Source organism: Anser anser, assembly GCF_964211835.1.
Source record: "Anser anser genome assembly, chromosome: 8".
NCBI lineage: Eukaryota > Metazoa > Chordata > Aves > Anseriformes > Anatidae > Anser > Anser anser.
In genome coordinates this window covers 21,484,573-21,510,264 of record NC_139728.1, presented here as the reverse complement: position 1 = coordinate 21,510,264, position 25,692 = coordinate 21,484,573, and the positions used below count along the sequence as shown (strand labels likewise).

The 25,692-nt window shown below is 42.7% G+C and overlaps 1 protein-coding gene across 15 annotated transcripts in view; it reads right to left on the bottom strand.

Moving 5' to 3' along the window:
* ST3GAL3 (ST3 beta-galactoside alpha-2,3-sialyltransferase 3) overlaps positions 1–25,692 on the bottom strand; it is a 180,295-nt gene that overhangs the window by 65,786 nt on the left and 88,817 nt on the right. For all 15 annotated transcript variants that reach the window (XM_083845538.1, XM_083845541.1, XM_083845539.1 and 12 more), the window contains one exon: positions 4,966–5,060. In XM_083845538.1, the coding sequence (XP_083701664.1) occupies positions 4,966–5,060 (95 nt within the window). The remainder of the gene's footprint in view (positions 1–4,965; positions 5,061–25,692) is intronic.

Sequence of the window (25,692 nt, the reverse complement as noted above, 5' to 3'; positions counted from 1 at the left end):
AGAAAAAAAAACACTATGCAAGAAAAGAACATGCATGAAAAGAGATTTTTTTTCCTGATAACATTTTGCTATACCAACTTTTGCACGCCCGAAAACTCAACATTTTCACTGAAGATGCATGACCTCTCCCCCATGAGACTAATGAAAACACTGCTAAGCAGCACTGAACCATGGTTCTTCCCAGCAGCATTCACACAAAGAAAAACATCCAAATAAAACCAAGTATGAGAACAATTAACCATTGCACAATATATTAGTATTGGTGCTCTGGGCAATGTCTCTCTTGTATCAGATGAAAATACAAAGTCTCCTGGCCAGTACTACTACTTATTACATTCAATAAAACTGTAGCATTTCAAATATGTTCTTAATATTCTCATACTACAGTGGGGGTGAAATGGCTTTGTAGACTGGTGGTGAGAGCAAATTCTGAGATGGTGGCATGAGAGTCAGAAATAAGTATCACCTTCAAAGACAAACTGATCCTGGGCCAACAAAACAGCCTCTCTGCTTAAAGCGATCTAGCAGGAACAAAGGTAGAAGTGAGGACACATAATTACTGCTATGCAGTGACACAACCACTAAATGCATGAAGGAGATATTACATGTATCATAGTTGTTTAGGTTTTTAGCATATGCTATGCCATATGTTTTTGCTTAAGTTCAAAATAAAAACTCCAGCAACTCCCGTCCTTATTACACAGAGATGATGCCAGATACTAGCTACTATTTCTTACGAAAGCCTTTTATATTCTTTAAGCCACATGTACTGAGAAATTCTATTAATAGTCAGGTATTTCTCCAGTCTTGTTTGTTGCCCTTCTCCAAATAACTCTTTCCTTTTGCTTTAGCTAGAGAGGTAAATTTGGGGAGGAGGCCGTCTGGGATTAATAATCTCACTAACACTATAAACTATTTTTCCATTGCTTATTCATTGACAAATTTAACCCTGAAAGCAGTGCACGTGCCAGAGGATCTCTGCAACAATATGGACAACATGTGCATATGCATACCTCCCTAAGCCACACTGATAGAAGCACTGCTAGAAAAGAGTGCAAATACATGAGAAGAAATTTCACTTTAAACTAAAACCAAACCAATCTCCTTGTTCTTCACAGAAAAAGCTACAAGAGCAGGCTTGGTGAGTGCTGGGAAAGAAGCATTCCTAAGAGCAAATTAGACCCCTGCAAATGATGAAACGCGGGAGGCACTCCAACATCCAAGTCCGTGCTGAAACAATAGCCTGGGACACAGGAGGGTGCTCAGCGGTTTGAGATGTCCCCCACAGGACATCTTGACATCTGTAGCTTTTACAGTTCCAGCTTCTTGTTAATGGTTTGATCTTCTTGACAACTCTCAAAGCTGACTAATTTCATCGTGTTCCTGAAGGATAACCCTCACTTTGGCTGCATACACGCTAATAAACAAACAGGCAGCAGGGCAAGGGCCCATGCTGCCCCACAAGGGCCCTATTAAATTGCTAGCACAGTCCCTGCAGCTCTTCACCAGGACATTTGTATTATTCTAATTTATTCACACGTTCAGAGGCTAATATAGGTGAGTGACCTTTCTTGATAGGAAGCCTAAATATAACCACCCTCTTTTTTTTTTTGTAGGGGGGTAAGGATAGCCATGGGGAGTTAACCTGTTTGAACAATGAGCTCAACTGCCTTCAGTTCCAGAGGACAACCGTTTTATTTATTAATAGAGATGCAATCACCATTTCCAAGCGCTCACAGAGGCACATCCCATTTCTAGGTTTCTGTCAAGTCACATAGTAAGAGACAACAAAGCTCAACATGGCACTAACAATCTTATTTCTTGAAGTAAGCACAGTCAAATGTGACAGTGTCCTGTTCACCAATTTGGTCATTCTTCATCATTTAGAAAGTTTTGACTTAAATTCTGAAAAATAGTCTCATAGCTGCAGAAGTCACTGGGTCAAACCTAGAGCCACCGTTACACAAATGGCCAGATACTTGCAGGAGACCCTTTGTGGCGTTAAAACCTACGAGCAAATACACTCACACTTCTTCAAAAAGGGATGACATACCTATTAATGTCCTTATTTGCACACTGAGAGAGCAATAGACGTGTGATGAATGCAATGACACCTTCAGTCTGCTATATCAGCTCCAACACTCCTGACAGTTCTCAGCTCTGCTTTTGTCCCAAGTAGTTGGGGATGGGGATCGGGTAATTAGGATCAATTCTCGCTCCAAATCTTTGGTGAACAGAAGCATCAGAGTCAACACGCACAAGAACTCTCTGCCTATTTAAGACAGTTTAAGAAACAAGTACAACTGCATCTCAAAAAACCCTCTTCATCTATTTCTTATTTGTGTATAGGACACTCACGGACCACTGTTCAAAAAGTTTGCACATGGCTTCCTACTGCCCACCTCATTTCAGAAACTCCTGTTAATAAAGAAGCAGGGAAACCACCTGCTTATACCTGTGCTTTTTAATTTAGCAGACTGAGGCAGTTAACTAACGATAGCAGCAGTTTCCAATCTGACATGAAATGCAATAGTTCATTTCACAATTAAAACTTAGCTATGAGTTTGAAAACCTTTTAGCTAAAAGTCTGAAGAACAGGAGGAAACTTTAACAAAAGAAAGCAGAAATGGTGCTGTTATCTTCCAAGCTGCTCAGGATCTCTTGATTTCCTAACTTTGGTACTTTCAAGCTACCACCGAGAAGTTCCTATGAGTTTCTTGGAATATGCAGCATTACTGAAAGTGAGCTCATCCTGTAGCTGTATTTCACACAAAAAGATTTTGCTCTTGGACTAGGTCACAGTAACTCGAAAACATTGGGGAATATTCACCGAGGTTCTCAGCAAAATCTTCCCATTACCACGCCAGTTACAATCGGTGTCTGTAAACACCAGCCACCTTTCACAGCGCGATTCACGTCGGAAATCCCAGCTGTTAGCGTCACTGGGCTTCCTATATGCACAGAGCAAAACTCCTGCCCCATCTGTTTCAACACAGGCACGTCTCTCCACACTTTCTCAGTCACTCTGACTACGCTTTTTCCCATGCACATCCCACTCCGATAGACTTCATCTCGCACCAGCACGTGACTTATCTCCCTGCTGCCTGCCTAGGTCGGTTGTTTGGATATCGTTAAGATTGCCCTGACTGAAAGCCCTAATGAGGTGCTGATCCCATCATCCAATCACTCAGCTGAGCCCGAGCGCGTCCCGCGGGACCGGCCAGAAAAGACTGATGCAAGAATTCCAAGTGATGTGGAACATGAAAGGGCGCCATTCGCATCGCTAGGACTCGCAGCCTGTCAGCACAGCCATTAGAAATCCTGCCTTACAGAGATTTATAATTCAACCCTCCCACACACAGAACTTGCTCCAGACTGAAACTTGGCACAAAATCCAGTCCCGGGAGGGCATTAAAAAAATAACCCATTCAACTGTTTCCGTCCCATGGCTTCGGCTCTCAGCCATTTAAATAATGGCAATTTCTCATTTCTCTTTTTAACTGAGGAAATCCAATATAAAACACCAGATTTACATAACATTGCGGTGGTGATACAAGCTGGCAACAAACCCAGGATAAAGGCTGCCAGAGCCATTCCGTCATCCCCTTTTGGTGAATTTCTCCATTTGGATTCAGTTTAACGGAATGATTTTTATTAAGTCTGGCTGACATCATGTGTAATCTGCAAATCCCACCTCCACGTTGGTCAGGCAGCCTGCCCTAGTCTGCACACCTTGTGCACCCATTAGCAGGGGACTAACCGTCCTGTGGTCAATGCAGGCTTCCACTTGTGCTGCCAGTGTTATTTCTTATGGCCCTTACAGGAACCTTTGCTTGTTGATTTAGAGGACAGCAATTAGTTGCCTATTGAGTTGCAAAAGACTGGACAAGAAATGGACATATGCAAAACAAAGAAGGGAATTAATGTGAGCCAGAAGAAATTTGTCAGTCGAGTCCTTGTTTTGATCAGAGACTGTTCTGACAGACAACTACAACATCTGCTTCCAGGGCCAGGAATAGAGACAGTCAGACTCAAGCCTTGTGTGGCTGCAGTCCTTCCTGCCCCAGGTATTTTGATCCCTAGGGGGGGACGCCTGCCAACTGCAATCTTGAGTTTGTCAGGGGACAAAAAATCATGGGAACTGATGCAATGCCGCAAACACTTCTTAAACACATCAGGATTGAGGATGGCTGCAGCAAATCACTGCTATGAGCACATCCCTTCTGCTCCCCCACCACTTGCCCAGAGAGACCTTTGGTGGCACGTATGGGACAGGAGGGAGCTCGTGTCACCCACAAAATACGCCATCAGCTGGATGGGCTACTGACTCCCACCTCATCCCCAGCAGTACCACTCCTGCTGTCCCACAGCATACCTGAAATGCAAATCCTTCCACCACGGTCCAGCTGGAGGACAGGATATATTGCAAATCATCACCAAGGCATCTGAATAGATTTCTCCTATTTGCTATACAAGTGCACAAGCAGCACAATTTTAAAATAGTTATGACCAAACACTATGAGAAGATTTGTATCAGTGGTCAACCCCAAGGATCCAAAACTTCAGAAAGATGTCTTACTTGTTCTTTAGCAAATTACCAATTAAAAAAAATACTTGAAATCAATTTGGACTCTCTCTGCTGCTGTCAGCCAAGATGCTACAAACTATGGCAGTCAACGTCAAAATGCTTCTTCCAGAATGTGATGGTAGGTCAAAACTGCCACTGCTGCACTGACTCTCTCTGTGTACTAACCCATCCTCCATAATCCCAGCCTCTGAGGTCCACATTCCAGCTGTGAAAATCCTAGTATCTGAGAGCTGCACGTACAGTATTTTCCTATAACACAGGAAAAAAAAAGCAGAGCCCTAGGGACCAACTGAACTTTCAAAATGGACAAACAAGATGGCAGGGTAAGCACCTGCAGAGCCCCCTTCTTTTTCAACAGCTGTATAATTCCCTCGTACCTTGTCCTTTAATTCCAAAGGGGGGTACGAAGTCCCTGATACGAGCCCATCTCCTGAAGGAATCATCCAAGAACATTGGTGCCGGCTTCGAGAACCTGAGGAAATCAAAAAAGAGAGAGAAATTAATTCCTTACCTAGGAAGGATAAATTTCGGTAGGGAGCTTGAGAGAATCAATACCTAAGTGCTGACTTTACATTCTCACTGGTAATACTGCAACACGAGATTTTACTTTTAACCAGAGGTGCCTGCAGTAAAACAAATACATCATAATCTGTGCCATGAAGACACCCCAAACACTTAAGTCCTGAGCCTCGCGACCACTTCTATTCAACGATTTAGGACATGCTGAACTTCCCCACTATTGTCTGGCTGTTAATTTAGTTACAATGAGTTATAAATTGCAACCAGAGTTTACGTGATTTTGCTCCAAGCTTTGCAGCCACAAACCAATTTATGGAATCTCCATGCCAGTGTGTGAAAGCATGTGAGGAAGGGGGGCAGAGCTGCCCTTGCATTGTTCATTACATATAGGTGTGCTACTAGCACTGTACTGTGCAGGTGTGAATGCACTCGGCAGAAGTGTGTGGAAAACAAAGAAAGGGTTATCTGCTCTCAAGGCTGCTTCTACCTCATTCATGTGCACATATACAGCAGCTATCATGACAAAGGCAAGAAGGGAAGCAGTTCAGGAGATCATAAAGTAGCAGTCAGTTTACAGAGAATGGAAATTCAGTACAGATGTAGGTGTTTTCTTCTGCATTCATTAACATATAAATGATTCACGAGATGTCCTTGCCAAACCAAACAGTTGTGATCTATCCAAAATCACTTACAAAAGAGGGAACTAGTCCTTCTTAACCATGTCAGTATGGGAATACATTATCTTAATTATACCCTCAACAGAAAAACCCAGCAGCTACCAAAACTTGTCCCTTCTAGAAACAATTAGTAAAGTGGCCAGAGAGAAGGAAACAATTAGCACTTGACAAAAAACACTACCGAAATACTAACTTCCACATTGGACCACTTCTGAATGTACTGATCACTGCTAGCAAATGTGTTAATACCATCAGAAATCTGTTCATTCAATCATACCAGAACAGTAGCAGGGATGTTCTGGATCAGTATCAAGTATGCTGTGCTACAGAGATGAAGAAAGGAATGTACTCCACGTTCAGAGTCACTGAGTACATCTCCGCTACAGCCACACCACAAGATGTACACTTACCTGAAACAGGCACAGCCTGGCTGATCTAGAACCTGGCAGTGGGCTTGATGTACCCATCGATGTGTATGGTTTCACCCTGCCCCCTCGGGTTGTATATCAGGTAACTTCTTGGACCTGAGCTACCTGATTTAAGATAAACTCATCTACACTACGCCACTACCATGCACACACAATTTCAGACAGCAGCACAGTGAAGAAATGATGGAATTAACTCTGAATTATAAACTGCAATATTGTCTGTCCAATCACAGACACACAGTAAACCTGAGGTTTCAGAAGTCTTTAGGAACGGGGAAGAGAGAGACCAAGAGTATTTAACAAATCAAGAATAGAAGACTCCAACTCACCCATGCATACTGCTTCACATCCACTCATGCAATCTTTAATAAGATAATCAATCTATAACCATAAAAACAGGATGCACAGATTATGTGGCTGTTCTAGAAAGAAAGGAATGTTTTTCCAGAGCCCAAAGAAGAGTGAGGATATGAAAGGATCTATATAACTTTATCTAGGAAAAAGTAGGGAAGATGTGTTAGATACATTAGAGCTTCTGAAGGTCTTAAGTAAAAAACAAACAAAAAAAACCCAACCTACAGGACTATTAAAACTACAACAAGCAAAGAGGATACAAAAAAACCCCGAAAATATCCTAAGAACTTCAGTAACTTGACAAATTAGCTTTATGTTTGTACTGGTGACTTTTCAAGCATTTTGGTGCACTGAAATGTAAGTATTGTGTTACACTGCTGGGTCTCTCCCAGGAATCATGTCCACCTCCTTCCAATACCAACAGGAGGAACCTTTGCAAGATTCTTACACAATTCAAGAGCTTTTGGAACCCAAATGGCTACAGCACAGATGCTCGCAGCTCCTCCTTTACAGCTACCACTTGAAATAATGGCAGCAGGCAGGTGCCATGGAATGGCTCCCCATTTTCCCCACGCAGCAGCCTCAGCAAAGGATGATGGCACTGCCTGGGGGTCACCATCAGCTTTGGGCTGGTTTGTTAGGTCACCAAGCTACTCTGGTTACAGCTGTGGTACGCAATCTTCAGGAAAAACCCCAGTGCGTAGGAGCAGGTTTTATTCTCCTCTCAAGAATCAAGAGAATTCCCTACAATAATTCTTCAAAGTAGCACAGCATAATAAAAGATATATAAAAAACAAACAAACAAATTAGCCACTTCAGTTCACCTATTCAAAAGTACTTCACAAGAAAAAAAGGTGAAGGCTGTAACGTCAGACCTGACTCAGAAGTTAGCATTATTTCCAGATGGAATTAACTGGGCTATTTGCAAGTCATACACCAGGGAAAGGCAATTTACAGTAGTATGAGGTGCAGTAGTGTCTCTCACCAACACAGATCCCCCCTTACAAGGTGCCTGGTAAAGCCAGGAGGAAGGCCAGATCCTACTGGGACTCCCCAGGGAAGTCCTCAAAAGCCAGTGAAGCAGTAGCAGGCCGGAGCTGATGCCTCTCTGGTGTCCCTTCTGTACATGATGATCAGTAGACAGAAGAGGTGCCTAAAGAGAAGGGTGAAGTAGCCAATGGCCTTATTATTGCATTTTCTACAAGTAAAAAAGAAAATTTTATAGAAAAAAAATGCAACAGCCTCAGGACACCAACTGTTACTCAGTAATATTTAACACTCTTGTACAAGGAGCCAGGGAAACAGACTTTTAATTCACACTTTTGCTTCCTTTAAGAAGGGAAAGGAACAGTTTTGAGGAAAATATTATATCCATACGGGGCAAAAAAGAGCAAATTAAACGATATTTAGTTCCCATAAATCTTAAAGGTAATTCCGTTCTGGAAACATTAAGAGATCATGACTGCCATAAAGCCCGTGATCTATGAAAAGCACGCTGCCACCTCAATAAATCAGAGCAGGCCAGAACCGATGTCCAGCAGTGACAGGGAAATGCTGTCTGCCAAACCTCTCCAGGAGCATGGCTGCTCTGTCTCAGCTCTGGAGCGCGTCTGGCATATTCTAGGACCCCTCAGGAAATATCAGGATATGCCTCAAACAGTCCCTGGGAATGCTCTCTGCAAAGCACCTAAAATACATTCCAAGGAATGCGTGGGAGTTTGTCAAACAGAAAAAGTAAAGGTCTCTGAACGATGTTAAGTTTTCCTATCTGCTGAGCAGCTTACACATGGGATGCTGCATTTTACCCGAGTTACCCACATTGCTACCTAAAAGGCGGGTTAGCCTCACCAGTCACAGCTTCAGAACTGAAATTGGCTTGTGCTTCACAGGCAAACAGCAAGGAAAGCAAGAGATTCCATTTTTCAAACTCAAATTTCAAGCCCTTGCTCTCTACACCACCCCAAATCCCAGAAAAGAAGACATAGTGCAATCTCACAGCATGGCAGCCACGAAAAGATGAGGAATTTGGGTGCTTGTGGCACACAGCTCTGAGCTGCATGATTTGGGAGGCAAATGCCAAGCATCTTAACTCTACTTTGAGTGACATACACCAGTAAAACAGCAAAGGACATCTGAATAGCTATGATAATTACTGGGTACAACTCAAATCCCTCCCAGCTCTGAACTTTGCATTCCTTGTGGAAAGACATTGGAACAATCTCTGTCACAGCATACTGCAAAAGGAAGTGTACTGCCAGGAAACTATTCTTAAACAGGAACCTATATACACAAGAAAGCGTGATATATATTTGCACCTAGGGCATTCCAACTTCGGCGAAAAAAAAATAAATGTTTCCAATTGTTTTCTTCCTGACAAGTAAGAAGAGCTGTGGCCCCAAAACACTTCTAGCTCGAGGGATGAACTAGCCTGTCTGATCCATCCTGCAAATTCTACACAGGTGATGATAATCCAGCACCCACCATGTTCCTCTTCGATGTGCACAGAAGGATTCAACATTGGGCTAACTTCCCAAGGTATCAGACAAATCCCAGACTAGCACCTTCTCTACCAAAATAGCTATTGAACAATTTCAGACATTTAATCTCAGCTATAATCTGTTCCCAACTCTCAGAGCTGTTTTCGGAGCAATTAAATACATGAACGTGTAGAAGGGAATAAGCTAGACCAGAGAAAGTAAAATAAATACAACCACTGATAGTCTTTGGCTATAACATGGAGGAAGGAAGACGTGGCTAAGTCCCTGAAAAATCAGAAAGGATGGTGCCATGTTTCTAGAAATCACGAAAGTAGGAAAAAGCAGGTGGGCAGCCACTAAGCTCCACTGTGGGTTTATTTTTCAACTGTTTCCTTCCATACAATAGGAGGTGTTCAGATGTTTCATGTATTTTTTTCCTCTCCTCCTTTAAACATCCTTGCCTTTTGTTTCTTCTTTAGTTAGGGATCATCAGCACATGGAAACTGCAAGATGAAGGAAAAAAACCCTGCACTACAACCTAATATTGTATATAACCTGCACATTACATTTGTAAAAGGACACGGACAGCCTTCAACATGAGGTTTGTGTTTTGTTTTGGTTTTAAAGACAAAAAAAATTATCTTATTTGTGCCGGCAGGATTTCTACATTCTTTTGTTTGCTTATGCTTAAAAGCATCCATGGTTAGACAGAAGATACAAAATCTACTAACTTTATTAATAAAATGGCTGAAATACAAACCAAAGCACTCTAGCACTGAATAATCAGCTCTGAGAGATTTATAGAAGTACAGAGATAAAATCTAAACTAACCTTTTCCTTTTTCCCTACTGAGACCTAGGTGTATGTTCTCTCCCTTTTCTCCCTTCTCTGGGGAGCAGCTTGGCTTGATAGTCTAGGGAATGAGGAGGCTTGTGATGTCCTGATTTCACATTTCTTATTGACATTAATCCTCTGTCAGAGATCCAAGCAGCTCAAAGATTCCTCAAGCAGCTGAAAAATTTAAGAAACCTCATTAATAAGGATTAACCCCATCCTACAACCATACAACACTTCTTTTCCTAAACCAGCAAATAAACGAGCCAAAAATGGATGATTACAAGAAGAGAAGTCTTCAGCAGTAGAGACCAGGCTAAAAATTAAGTTGATCTTAAACTGTAGAAACAGTCTAAAATAAATTAGACAATATGGAAAAGACAACTGAGTCCTGAAGAATGGCCACAGTGTCACCTACCACTGTCACTTGAGACCCCTCGTACTTTTTTTCCACAAGAGACTGAGCCAGTGATCCCCACCCATCTTCTCCTATGCCAGTAATGACTAAGATCCTGAGTGTACCTACTGTTGTCTCTTTCAATCTGAAAAGTCCTAAACTGCAATTCTCCCTTGGGATGGCCCTGAATTATCCCGCGGAGTAACACTGCGTTGCTTTGTTCTGTCCTAGCAACTCTGCCAAATGGGTTTGACCATCACGGGGCTGGGGTAATCACTCACCCCTTTGCAGCTCTGCAAGAAAGATCGTGGAGCATAAGCCTTGGTCTTTCCCCATGACAAGAAGGGACAGTAAATGCCACAGCGGCTGGAGCAGGTTAAATCCACTGAACAAAACTCTCCTCCCAGCAGCAGGCCGTGGAGCAGCGCCCTGTTATCCCTGCCTCCTCCTAGGGACGGCTGCTCTGTACCTTTTCAGGCACTCTGGAGCATCAGTCATCTTGCCCTCGTTGCTCCCCATCACCTTAGCAGGTTATTTAAACCCATCAGTGCAGGCATTTTCCCATTGCCTGTTTGCAGCTCTATTTAGAGCAAGACCAGCTGCTCCAGCATATCTTAAAGGGCCTCCATCCTCCGTGCTGTGGTTCGTACAGAGAACATTGCCATATTACTGCAGAAAGATAAACATCCTATCATGGCTGAAAAATGTAACTATCACAGCTGTAAAACCCGTTAAGTGTTCCACTATATTCAGGATCAGAAAGCATCAGCTCAAGGACTGTGCCCAGTTCTGGGCCTCATTCAAAAAAACATGAAGAAACTGGAAACAGGCTGTAGGAGAGCTCTGAAAAAGATCTAAGGTCTAGAAAACATGATCCCTGAGGAAAACTAGAAAGAAATGAATTTGTTTAGTCTAGAGAAGAGAAAATTGAAAGAGGACATGATAAGCCCTTAAATATTACAAGGCTGCTGCAAAAGAGAAAGGTAGTACCTCCAGATCCCTGGTGAATAGAAGTAGGAGCCCTGGGCTTAAAATGTGGCAAAGGAAACAAATTAAACATTAGAAAAAGGTTTCTTGTGCTTGGGATTATCACACGTTGAAATCTATTGCCTGGACATGAGTTACAGAACCCATCCAGCTACATTAGATTCTTATTTTATTGTTTTATTTGCATCTGTTAAGAATGGGTCAGTCCTAACTGTGCCTACTCATAAGAGCAAAGATTAAATGCTCTTTTGGAGCTCTGAACAGCTCTACTACTTTTGAAATTGTTTCTACACTGGGCTAAATGTTGCTAGGAGGTGTCAAAGCACCCAAGCTACAGCCTGCTGTAGTGGGGAATCAAGAACTACCCTTCAGACTCCCTGGGACTCTGAAGTATTTACCTTCATATACAGCAATCAAATTTCAGTACAAACAGCTTTAGATAAGCAGCACATGGATTTTGCAAGCCTGCTGCCTGCCAAGACTGCTTTCTGTTTGTACCCTGTACCTTTGTGATAAACAGGAAGACACGTAAAGTTTAACCTTTCTGCAGTCATTAATATCTTGTGCTTACGCACCACCAAGGCACAAAATCAAAGCCTTATTTAATATCAGCTCAGTCTCCCCTGCTAATGGTCTGTGTCCTGACCAGCTTACCTAGAAGGTCTCTATAGAATGGCAATAATGATTAAGGAGACTGGAAAATTTTGAGATAAACTGTATATATTAAAAAAACAAAAGAAAGCAGTTTGCCCACTCTAACCAAATCCTTGGGCTTTGCTACTGATTCTCCAAACACTTCGGACAAAAACCACATGTACGCACAAAAATAACAAGAGGCTTCACTTAAAGTTTGGCTTCCTTTTAGGGAGAAAAAAAAAAAAACCTCTAAAATTGAGACAAGGCAGAAAATTTGTCCTGACCTGCCTCATGGTGCAGCATGTAAGACAACATGGAAAACCTGTCATTGTTCACAGAACCCTCTAATACCAAGACACAATCAGGTAAGGGGTGAAAAGCTGACTGCTAGACAGGGCAGAATAATGTTAGTTTAAGAACCAGTCTTCTAGCATCATAGTTTGTTTTTCATGTGCTATTGTCAAAGACGCAAGATTGAATTACAGCTAGTTTTGCCTACCAAAAGCCAGGTGGGGTGCTCAAGGCCTCTTAGGGAGCACTGAGCCAAATACAAGAGATTACATGGTATTTGGAAACATGATGAAGGTGAGCGAAAGCAGACTAACTTCTGCTTGAGCTTTCAAAGCCTTCTGTGCAAAGAAAAAAAAAAAAGAGATGAGGAGTGAAGCAGAAAGGGATGGCAGAAAGGATGCAGCTCTTCCCCCTAACAGAAAGACTCAGCTCACACAGAAGATGCCAACCAGCAGCTCTATCAGTTGGCCAGAGTTTAGCACAGTTGTATGATTTGGTGTCCGTGCAGGCAGAGGACTGGACTTGGTAATTCACTTGGTTCCTGAAGGCCTTCACCTCTAGCATATTGCTTTTTTCCAGGTCCAAAATCTCCTTGGTGTAAAAATTCCCTGCATAAATCATACTAGAGTGATGATGTTGGTAGAAGTTGGTCAATGTTTCAGGCATCATTCTTGAAACAGAAGGGCTGTTCTGAGTGAGAACAGACTTAATTTTTTAAGGCTTACGTTCTTCCAGAATCATTAATGACACTGAAGAACTTAGACATATCTCCTATTAAGATGATGTGGAAAATATTAATTTGCTGCAAAGTACACACCATGGCATTAACAGAGGTGTTATCAGCTCTTCTGACTTCATTACATATACTACAATAGTCTGAAAAGTTTTACAGGACCTAGTTCCTTGTTTAAAAAAAAAAGAAAAAAAAGAAGTGAGACCTTGATAATTGACAGAGACTCAGAAACTTGAGGAAAAATATGAAATAATAATTATTTCCAAACTGCACGCATTTGCTGTCCTGACTCATCATTACTGAAAATTTGTAGGTTGCAGTTCTTGTCACTGCAACTCCAATGGTGACTTTACAGTGGTACAGAGAAAGCCTCCCCGTGAAAACACACACAAAGACCAAGCCTTCTTTCAGACACAAACTAGAAACTAAAGCAAAACAATAAAAGTGGGAAAAAAGTCCATAGAAGCTACTGCACCATTAGTTGCTCACAGCACAAGACAGTCAGATAATTAAATGCAAAGAAAGAAAGACAAGAATAAAGTAAATTGTTCAGCTTCATTGTACGCTACAGAAACTGATGCTCAAAGACGATCACATGGATAGCCCATTGTGATGTTGCGTAGATTATTTTTCTGGCACATTTTACTTTCAAGTTTGTTTTTTTTTTTTAGTCACCACAATCTGGGTTTGACATAAAAAACTGACACAGCAATGACAATAGCAAATCAAGTCTATGGCTTCATTGAGAAAGCAGGAAGATATGAACTAGAAACAAGGAAGATCTTAAAAGAGGTCTGCAGTGAAAATAAGAAGGGACTAAACTCATGGGAGACGCTGGGCAAGCGGTTCTCTCATAACTTTGAAACTGGACAAGGCTTTGTGGTTAGAATCCACATCATAATTTGCACCGTTCAGAAGATGGACATCCTAACTAAAAGAACAGCGAGAGCGGGGAAATGATCTCCATTGCACAAATTCCTAACGCCTAAACAATTTACCTTGGCAAGCTCCTTCTTGTATGAAGTTGTTCAAGAAACAGTGATTTCCAAGCTTGCTTAGTAGTTAAAGAACTGTAATTCATCTGATCAGAGAACAAGCTTTTTTTTTTTTTCTTCTGTCAAGTGAAACAGGGATAATACAGCTTTAGGTGCCAACTACAAGGTACACAGAAAAGAATCCAGCACCCAACTGATGTGAATTTGTACCATGTACATAAAAGATCGCTAATATCAGAGTAACATCACTAAGTGACACGCAGCTACAGATAAATTACAAAGCCATTAATGAGATCCATATCAATCCCAGCATGAAAAATTCCAGATGTGTTGCTGTTCCTCTGCTGCACAGCAGACTTCACGTCCTACCGCAGGATGAACTGGTGGCAGAGTTGTTCCTATTTCAAGTTCAGGCAGAGGTTTTTGCCTCCTCCAGCCTCCAAGGATTTTTGCATCTCACAGGCTCTGACTAGGAACCTAGATGAAAAAGACCAAAACGTGCACCCCAAGGGAAAGCAGTGTGTTCAGAGGGGACATGAGGAGCCCCCCAGGTGCCAGTGGCAGCAGGTCCCTCTAGCTGGAGAGGATGATTGATGTGGGAGATGCAGACCCTGCACCCAGCTTCGTGTAATTCTCTTTCTCCTCGCCTTATTAATTCCAGCTCTGAGCCTGAGAGTTATCAGTAAAGCAACATGCATTAAAATCTTCCAGATAATATCAGCACTGCTTAATATAAGCCTCTCTCCTTTGGTCCCATGGTTTTACAAATAAACAAGAATTTTTAACAAAACAAGGCTAAGGCACTGAGCTTGTAAAAAATCTTTCTGAGTACTGCTTCCAGAGATAAGGCACGAGGACTGCACTCTGCAGAAAGTTTCCATGCAAGAGGCCACCTGACAAAAATGGAAGGATTTATTGACTAAAGGAGCAAGTGCAGCGGAGAAAACCGCGAACAGTAGACAGCACAGACAGCTATATCCTCACTTCATCATCCCACAAGGAGTCTGGTTTGAACCAAACATTTGGCAGGGAAGAAGAGGCTGGAGGTGCCACTTGATTACTCTGACAAAGAAAGGAAGTCTGAACCGCGCTCACCTCTCCCATCCTACTTGCAACACAGGTGAAAAAAATAAGGATCCTTCCAGCCAGCGTCCTCTCGAGGAGGACCCCGTGCTCTGTTGCCGTCCCAACCCAAAATTCAAGGTGCACTGGAACAGACTGCAATGACCACGGCAGTAACTTGTTCACAGGGCTCTGCTCAGAGGCTTGATGTATACCTTAAGCACAAGGTAAGTCCTTTAAAGCCTGCTCTCCCAAAAGCTGTAAATCTTTCAGAAGACCAGATATACTCCTTCGTTTGCTAATCAAAGCAAAAAGACTCTCCCCATTTTTCTTACTGCACCACCTGAAGAACGGCACAACAGAGCTCTTCATTCCAGGAATGGAGTTTTTCGATGAGATACTCCATTTCAACAAGTTCCCACAAGACAAGCCAGTAGCAAAAAAGGATGCTGCTGGTTTATGCATTTGAGATTTATGAAAGTCACCGAAATAAATACTAAATATTATTAGCTACTAAAGGAAATGGTTATGGTGAAGATGAGGGGATAAAAAAACCATACAAAATGTTTTCTCTTTCAATACCCTTGATAAAGAAAGCACTTTTCCTACAGCTGTGGGAAAGAAAACAAGACATAATGGTGAAAGTTAAAATTACACGTGTTTTGACTGTTATCAAACGGAGCTATAGCACATGGACAAAATGCAGTCTGAGCGATCCCAAGTTCTAAACTGAAAAAATACTGCAGGCATATTCAGAGTAGTCATTTGTATTCACCCCCGAACATTACAAAAAGCAATGAACTTTACCAAACCACTACTTTTTTCCCCAGTAGTAACATTTAATTGTGTGAACTATGGTCAGCCTTTGAAAGCCACAGTGTTCACCGCTATGGTTAATGCTCTCCCGGTGACTGCCCCCCAGGCTACCCAACTTCAACAAGTCTCAGTTGGCAGCAGGGCTGGCTGACACAGAAATCCTGCCCCACCCAGGGGATTTCTATAGCCCCCGTGAGCGGGGGAAAGGGAGGGTGGAACAAAGCACAGAGTGACCTCGTAACCCAGCATCTCCATGGATCCATGGTGGAGCCACAAAAGAAGTAACACGCTCTCTGCCTTAGCCTGGAATTCAGCCTATTCACTGTATGTTCTTGGCATCATCCATTTCTGTTTTATTTTCTCATTCTTCTCTTTGCCCACCTATGTTTGTCTAACCACTTCGATGGCCTGCACAACCATTACAGTATTCAAAGGCTCCACAAACAATTACTTACGATTTATATCTGTCAGAGAAGGTTTTCGTGGTTTTATTCCACTTCTTGAAAGTTTTAAAACTAATTCCATAAAGATATTAAAGTTTGCACTCCAGACATTTTGGGATTGGACATGTTCAACATCACACTGCAAGAAATCTCGCCCTTACAATGACAAATTGCAGTCATCTTGTTCTCGTGCAATCTTACTTTTAAGAAAACAATCACCCTTGTAAGAAAAAATGGAAAAAGTAATGAAAATTCACAGCCTAAAAAGTGAAAGTTTTGGAATGCAATGGCAAATGAAAACGGAGACCATAATATAAATAGTGAGTAATCTCAATCACCAGCTATTTCCAATGTCTTATCATCTTAAGTACTTTTACCCTCCCATAAATCAACCAACACTTAGTCACCCATTTGAACTTACTGAAGTACAATATAAGAAATAACAAGAAAGCTATGGTACAAGCTACCAAAAAACAATCCTTAAAAATAATAATTTATCATTCAAAGCTGTAATAAAATCCCAGAGCACATTTTGACTGCCTTTCCAAATCCTTCCCAAAAGGTTACTTCTCTAAAATCAATTTCCCCGTATTAGTGGAAGATAGTGTTTAAAAAAAAATGTTGAAGCAGACAAGCCCATCTAATTCAGGACACTCTTAAATTTCCCTGTCTAAACAGAGAAGTTGAAGGACTACTTTAGCTGAGTAGCCCTTGATCTTGATGACAGGAGAAGAAGCAGATTTTCATTAGGCAGCAAAATAGCAACGCTGTGGGCCGAAGAGAAAACTTCCCACAAGTATTTATGGGTGCTCTTTGGGCAAACGTTCAAACAGACTCAAAACAGACAGCCACGGCACAAGCAAACATTACAATATCATCCCACATTATTCACCTCCGTAGCGCTCACGCTCGGCCCGCCTGAATCACGCCGTTCCTTTCTACGGGACATCTCGCTTTTACCCAGCTACAGACGAAGTGTACTTGGCAGCGAAGTTCACGAGCACCCTAATTACAAAACCTGCAGATTCTCACGTCAATGCTATGTAAACATCGCTGTCTCAACCTAAGCGTCCAAATGACCGAAGAATTTTTTCAGAGACAATCAGCACTTTGTTGAATTCAACAGAAAGTGCATAGCTACATGTCTTCTGAGCAAATCGGGTCACTCATGTCACCATGCTTATCGTCTACTGATTACTTCTGAATATTCCCAGTGCATATTATTCCACAGCTACAGCATGACCTATGCTTTGCAGCAAGGGTTTTCCTTTTAGTATTGTAGCCAGTTGTGAAGCGAATCAAATGGACACCCCTCTGGTGATACCGAGCTTCAGAGGCACCAAAGCAGGTCCGCTCCTGCCAGCTTTTATCAGCCAACTTTCTGAAAAATGGAGCCCCCGGTGACAGGGATTAGAATCACCTGTACTGAGAACAGGAATTAGGAGGGAAAATACAAGAGCAGCTCTAGTTGAAATAAGAGGAGGCAGATATGCAGTACTATCAACAAAAAGCTTCCAAACATGCCCGTTGCTAGCACAGCCTTGGCTAGTCCATAAGAGCTAGTGTGAGCTTTCATTCAATGACTACTTATTTCTCCTTTGGGTATCAAGAGCGTGCTTCATGCTGCAAAACACAAGCCTAAACAAACTTTGCCTGTTTGGCTTACTGTCACACATGCACACCAAGTGATCGCGGGCATTTCCTGGGCTCTGAGATGGCAGCGAGCTCTAGGAGCTAAACCGTGCTAGCATTAACCACCAAAACTGACCCCAGAACAGAGGCTGGGGATCAGAGATATGTGCTTTGCTGGTAATTATAATTACTGCATCTCTGAAGGAGAGAGGGAAAAAAAAAGCGTTGCTTGACTTGTATCTTGGGATATTTGAAGAATTCATTAACTTGTTTGTGCAGCAGTAAGGAAAATCCTACCTTAGGATGCAAGCGAGCCTGCAGAGGGTCAGATCAGAGTTCAAAATCTCTTTTCTAAAAATGGCCACAAATGAATGTCCAAGGTAAAGTAAGAAAAGGGCAAAGAGATAAAATATTTCCTCCCTAACTTTCACACAGCTTTCAAACCTTTTCAGCTCAGCGGATTTCCTGAGCTTGATGTGGTTTGTCTAATCAGCAGTCCCCCCTTCCCTCCCAGCCACGGAGCTCTCCTCCAAATATTTGCCCAGACTCCCCCAGAATCCCTGCAGACGCTTTGCAGCCGCCACATTCCTTGGCAAGGAGTTGCCCAGGTATATTACCTGATGCACAAAGAAGTGAACCATGGGGTTTTTTTTTTTTGGATGCACGTAAGAAACAGGTTATGCAGAAAGACCGTAGCAGCGTTTTCACCCCCCTTCTTTTCCTGTAGTAAATATTAAGGGAGAGTTGAGCTCAGCTCACCCAGAAGACCCAGCACAGAAGATCAGATCTCCCTCTGCTCAATTCCTTCCCCTCAGCCAGCAGCAGGGACACACGGCCTGGCAGAGCACTTGGCAGCTTTTAAGACCCGTCCGTCTCCCATCACATTATAAGAGCCTGCCCTCTCCCTGCACTCACCCAGGACAGCCTTCCATAGACAGCCCTAGGTACCTTGAAACCTACAGGAGCACCAGAAATTAAGCATTTATAGGGAACTGAAGGGCCATACAAGTACAACGGGGTCCCAGCTGCTTTCTGGGAAACAGTGCACAAGCACAGACAACGTGGCATGCTCAGGCAGTGGTCTGGGCTTCCAGTCTGCAGAAAATGAAGCCCACAGACTGCCCTCGGCAAGAAGGGACAGCTATGATGGCAGCTATCAGCTGCTTCAGGGAGATCTTCTCTTGCTCTCTTGAGCCAGCCAATGTTCTCAGCAGCTGCACAAAAGGAGTGAAACACTTTCAAGATGACATATTTCATCGGGAGATGAGGTCCATCCCGCCACAAGTGACAAACAGCCACATTACTCCTCTTTACCCACTAGCTAGCGTGGGAATAGAGCTAGCCACAAGAAAACGGCCTCTGTAGCAATGTCCTGCAGCTGTCAAAGAGCTGGCATGGGGACAAGTCAGGCACAGGAAGAAGAGCAGTGCTACTGCAACCCTGGCCAGAGTAATTCCAGCCTCAGCACAACAGCACAAGAGTAGGTGACTACAAAGACACGTTCCCATTGCATTTTCTGTGCAGATTTGCCTTGCACACTCATGCATGTGTTGTCTTTGCCGGCCTGCAGGAAGTACAGTAACGTGCACACTTTGATGCAGCAATACTGACTTCAGACCCAGTCTTGTGTGGGAAGTGTTGACAAATTCCCTCTGGTAGACACTGAAATCATTCAACCAATTAACCGAGATTAGATTAGCTAGCAGGTTTTGAAAAATGGTATGAATAAGATGTGTGCAGCCACACATGTTTTTACTCAGTCACGAAACAGAAGGACATTTATTACATCAAGCACCGAGGCTACACCAGATCAGATCAGCAATCCCACCTAAAACACAAACCAGCAACATACCTCCTACAAAAGTAAAACAACTCTGTACTAAACCACGGTGGAATAAACTGACCAGAGACGCATTTCCTTCCCCACCCCAATCAGCTTGAAAATCAATGCCTTTAAGCAGAATACATATATTTTTAATGTAACTGTAGTTGTATTGTTACTTGCATTAATATAAGATTATGCATACCTTATTCAAATCCTGCCTCAGTAAAGCCTATAAGCTAGAACAGTTTGAAACAGTCTACTGAGAGCTGTGAAGGGTTAATACTACTGGAATTTAGTTTTTCTCTGCCATTCACTAAGTTACATATACCTATTGTATTTCTTCGGCAAACTACACGTCATATTTTTGCCTGTACAGAATCCATCCTTCCTAGAGAGACAGGCTCAGATTTTATCTTGGAGTAGACTGGAAGAAGGTCTGAAGGAGGTGTGCAGACATGCAGGTCTTCTCTGTGGCTCCCTCCTCCTAGCAAGGATTAAAAGAGGAAGAGCAGAGGACCAAAGGCTGAGCTGTGTGGCTCTCCTAGAGGAAGCTTGCTGGAGTTGGGTGTAAAAAAGCTTCTGAAGGGCCTGGTGAAGATCTGCTGCCACAAGAGAACAAGAGAGGAGACAAAAGGCTAAACAACAACTTGAGAAGAACCAGCTTGATGCCGCTAAAGGCCGTTGGCTGGAAAAACCTAAAAGACGATCAGTTTTAAGCAACCAGTTATCACGCTGCTTCTTCCACCCTTCTGCAAAGTTACACGTCAGCTCACCTCCAGACACTGCCTGAAGTGCTGCCTACACGCTGCAGTTCCTCTTGATCTGATGATATTCACCAAAGCACTACTGCACCAGCACCGCTCCTGCCGTACCACACCTCCGCAGCACGGACTTCTTGCCAGAATTTGCTCTCCCAGATGAGGAGAAGGCAAGACGCACTTATGAAACAGAGAACAAGGGTCACAGCTGGGAAGAACGGCATGTCCAGGAAAAGGCCAGTGGAGAAGACATGCTTATGGTGCTAAGGGGTGGGGAACTGGCCTGTTAGTCTCGCTGTTAGAGCAGTGAGGCTCTGGGCAACAAATACCAAAGAGAACAAGTCACAAATAACAGTGAAGGATTTATCTCTGTGGCCGTGGAGGGTGGTTTGAGCAGTTTCACTAGGAAGAGTACAAAACCGAAGGGAGAATCCACTTGTAACACAAGAGGGGTCAGCCTGGTCCCACGTTTCTTGCAGCTGCCAGAACAGGAGCACGCTGTGGGGCTAGCAGGGGGCAGACCTGGTGGCAGACAAAAGAAGCAAAGGAGTAAGCGATGAGTAAAAAAGTACCTGTCAATGTAGGAAAAGCAAATATAAAGGAATATAAGGAAAATGTCACGAGTGATGTAACAGGAAGTCGCAGAAAAGAAAGGGGCAATACGTTGTGAAATTTCTGCCCATACTATATACATAGGTTCATACGTTAATCAGTTCACGCTGCATGATCTTCAGTTGCAGGAGCTGTGCTGCTTCGTGTCAGACATTGGTCATCTAAATGTTTAGAAGGCAATGTTTAATTTTCCTTTGAAAGAGTTTTCCTGGTAAGCAAGTTTATTGTGTTGCGGTTTCTCAATTTCCCTTTGCAAGTTTAGGTAATACATTTGCTCCTTCTGTTGCTGCAGCTGAAAGTCTGATTTTAATGAGAGATTGCACATTTTGGTTAGCAGCTCAATCATTACATTCTTAAGCCTCTTTAAAATTCCTAGATGTACACAGTTCAGGACGGGTAATTTAGTGCTCATTAGTGTAGCAGTGAGAGAGACCAGAGCCTCTGCTTCACAGAGATTTTACTGTTCTGAAGTCGACTCTTAAGTGTACAGGGCTTGAAAGCGAAAAGACAGGAGGGCAGATTTACAAACCCACAACACAGACAAGAGCTGAGGTTTGAATTAGACACAGTCTGTCCTCCACCTCCTTCCTGTCTGCACAAGGCATCTCTGAGATGGAGCAGAGGCGGTAAGGCAGGAAAAGATGGGGGTGCTGGTGGACAAGCAGCAGAAGGCAGGCGAGGCAGCATCACACCCTTGTGGAAAGGCAAAGGGGGGATCCTGCTGGGGATCCCCCGCTACAAGAGGCACGGGGACACACTGGAGCGAGTCCAGCGCACTAAGGTGATTAAGGGATTGGAGCATCTGCCATGGGACAGGCTGAGAGGGCTGGGGTTGTTCGGCCTCGAGCAGAGGAGGATCAGGGGGCTCTTACCGATGTGCATAAATACCTGGTGGGGGAGTAAAGGTGGCAGAGACAGGCTCTTCTCAGTGGTGACCGATGTGCAGAATAAGAGGCAGCGGGGAAAAAGAATTAAATACAAAAAATCCCATTTAAAATGAGATTTTTTTTCCTTGTGAGTGCAGTCAAACACCAGGACAGGCTGCCCAGAGAGGCTGTGGAGTCTTCATCTACGGAGATGTTCAAACCCAGCAGAGCGCAGCCCTGAGCGCCCTGCTCCAGGCGACCCTCCTTTGAGTGGGGCGTTGGACTGGGCCATCTCCAGAGGTCCTCACCCACCTCCAGCAGGCCGTGATGCTTTGATCCTTCTCCCCACAGAGCAAGGAACACTCAAATTACAAGAGCTCAAATCCTACCTACGTCAAACCTCAAAAACAAGGGTCTGCTAAAACTCCACTTTATACAAATGTCATAATTCTTGCTGACCTCAACCAGCCTAATCAAATGATAAGACTACAAAACGGAAGAATGGCATTTAATTTGATCAATACCAGTTGCTATTCCACCGAGGTAATGCTTGACCACTGAGAGCTCATGAAAATTGGATTAACACATATAACTACGGGGTTTCATCCTCTGGAAATCACTGCTTTAATTTGCCACTCAACACAACTGGAAACCTGCGAGCATTAATGTCATCCGTTTGCTAACGTGCATATTTACCTGTCTTAAAACACACGGAAGTAATTTAACCAATCAAGGCACGTATTTAAGTGCAAATCCCTGGAATCTTATTCTGAAATGAAGGTGCCCATACAAATTTGATGCCTCCTGCAGAACAGGTATAGGGAAAGCAGGGGATTGCTCTGTTCAGTTGATGCTGAGGACCAGAAAGAAATAATCTAACACAGGAAACAGTGAGTTTCAGTATTTGTATTCAAAGGTCTCCTAAGGTTATAAATGCTCAATGTCTACCCACACAATTTAATGCCTCCACAGTTTAAGAGAAGAAGTAGAAGAACTGATAAATAAATCACGATCCGAGCACTGCTGCACACCTGGGAACAGTGTCAGGAGACTCAGGATTACAACACAGCCAGCAGGGCTGCTGCAGGCAAAGACAAAAGGACAGCAACAGAGCAGAGATTAAAAGAACAAAAAGGCCCAGCACGTCGAACAAGCATCGCTATAAACCGTTAAGTTGGGTTGTAAAGGAAACAGATAGTAAAAATGACAATTTCTCCCTAATGTTTTTTTTTTTTAAGCTATTCTTCATCAGTCTTCTGACAAACTACAGAAACAGTGCAACTGCACAGGGAACACTAATAATGAGCAAAAACAGGAAAGCTGCTTCACTTTTGTCCTCAAGTCAAATTAATAATTCAACAACCCGTCAATTCCTCTATAAGTCGTAGCTCCCAACAACCTTACAAAACATCTAGAGAGTGGTAGAGTGTTCAGAAAACTGTAAATGCTGCAGCTCAGACACGTGATCTGGTTTCATAATTTGTGCCCACGAGCCATTTTGGCCAGCAGAGCAGGACATTTCCTGAATGCAGGCACACCGTGGGAACAATACGGACTTCTGTTTATCTGACCTGAGGTTTTGTTTCTACATCGTTTCAGCATGGAGCCAGCTGATGTGACAAAACGTATAAAGCAAGAGACTGGAGAAAAGAATTAGCAGCCAGCACTTGGGTAACATTGGCAGCTAGATGGCAGGTTTTATTCTCTAGAAGTACTATCCAAGCCTGAATCCAAAAATGTCTTTGAGGCCAGAGCCCTCCAGGCATGAAAGAGCTTATAGACGTCCAAAAAGTGGGTAACTCCCTTAGGACTGTAACATTCCCAGAGAGAAACCTTGTCACAAAGCCAAGGTTCCTGACAACACAACCACATCTCAATGATTTAACAAAGGCTGGCAAGCCCGCAAACTGCTGCTGCTTCTGTAATTCGCGGGACATGGATTTGCCCTTCCTCCAAGTATCTGCCCCTTTCCAGCAGCCACTCCAAGAGCACGTCCCGTTATCTTCTTGAGATTCTTCCTCCCGTTATCATCTTGTGGAAGCACCTTGGTCTGCTTAGTCCTTATTTCATTATCTTTCCCCATCCAAACGAAGGAGGAAGAAAAGCTGAAGCTAATCCCTCGCCTGCTTATGAAGCAGGCACTGTCCCTGTAACATTTATTCGTAAGTCCTCTATAACTTTCTTCAACTATTATCTTGAGAGTAGTCCTATGATGAGACTGACTCAGAAAGGATTTTGTGATAAGTTTTATCAGAACAGTTCAACCATTACCATGTTACATTATTCAAAGGGACAGGCAGCATGAAAGGTGCTTTTCCATCTCCACATGAAAATTTGGGCGTTAGGAACTTTCCAAGACTGAGGTCAACATTCTCAAAATATGGTTCTTAGAGCTCAGTTTTCTAAGTCAATTTAAGTAAAGTAAGTCTAAAAAACCTTGTCCTAGATTTCAGAGGTATTGAATATGTTCAGCTTTTACGGCTTTATAGCACATATATCTAAAAATCAGGCTTTAAGGTACCTAAACCATGAATGTAGACCAAATTTTGGAAATGCTGGTTTATAGTCAAAGGCTTCAAATTGACTGCAAAAGAAACCAGAGCTCAAACAGTGCAGGTATATTTCAATTTAAAAAATATAGAAGTTTCCTATTATGAATCATTTGCTTTGAAAATATTTTCTGCTCATTTTTCTTAGTACATTAATGCTAGAGCACTTTAAAGCATCAGGTAGACAGCAAAGAATTACTGAGTCATGGCTTTGCTGGTCACATTCTTCCTTCTCTTCTTAAATAAATTTTAAAAACTAGCATTAATATTGCATTGAAGTTGTGGATCCATGCACACAAAACCCAGAATTTTCAATGTTCAACTCTTTAATGAGTTGCTCAGCCCCACTGTATATATGTAAGATTTTTTCATTTGTCTGCTTTTTGAAGTATAAGCCGTAATGGATGCGCTTTTAATAAGCATCTTAGACACTGTGGAACTTTACCAAAGTAGCAATGGACTGTTAAATATACTGTTGTCATATAGTTGTGCTAACGCTTATTTTTTTTACTTAATTCCTAGTGCTTGCAAGAGTGTGACGTGCATTTTGATTACTGCTCTGACACCTCACCTGGCTTCCCTACGGCACCTGCAGGAAATATGCTCCTTCAGAAACACATGAAAAGAAACCTACACTCTTCTGCGGCACAATTCCCCGCAGGCAGAGCTCTTACGATTGCAATCGAATTATTCCAACTTCCCCTTTGGTCTTCCAGATACCAAGCTACAGGTATAGCTACTGTGTTGGGTGGGTTTTTTTTGTTTTTTTTTGGGGTGGTGGTGGTGTTAAATTACCTCTCACTGCAGGTGAAGAAACCAAGACATTAAATTCAGAGCTGCAACAGTTGAACTCACACGGTATTGGAAGGCACTGCAGCAAACGCTGAAAAAACACTCTAAATTAGCACCTTACAATCATTCCCTTTATTAGGTTTTCTGACTAGTTCCAAACTAGAGGACTGAAGACTAGAAGACATAATCAACACAGGCCAGGAAAAAACCTCTTCTCCTTGCCTGTGGGCAAAATGCTTTGCCAGTCGTCTGTGTACCTAAACACAAGTACTCCTCCTTCCTCATCAGCAGCATAATTCAAAGTATCTGAAAATGAAAACTGTAAAATGAAATAATAAAAGCAGTAAAGGAGTCAACATTTAGAAACTTCACAAGGAAAATTCTTAACATTTACAACCTCTATTAGTAACATGATCACTTT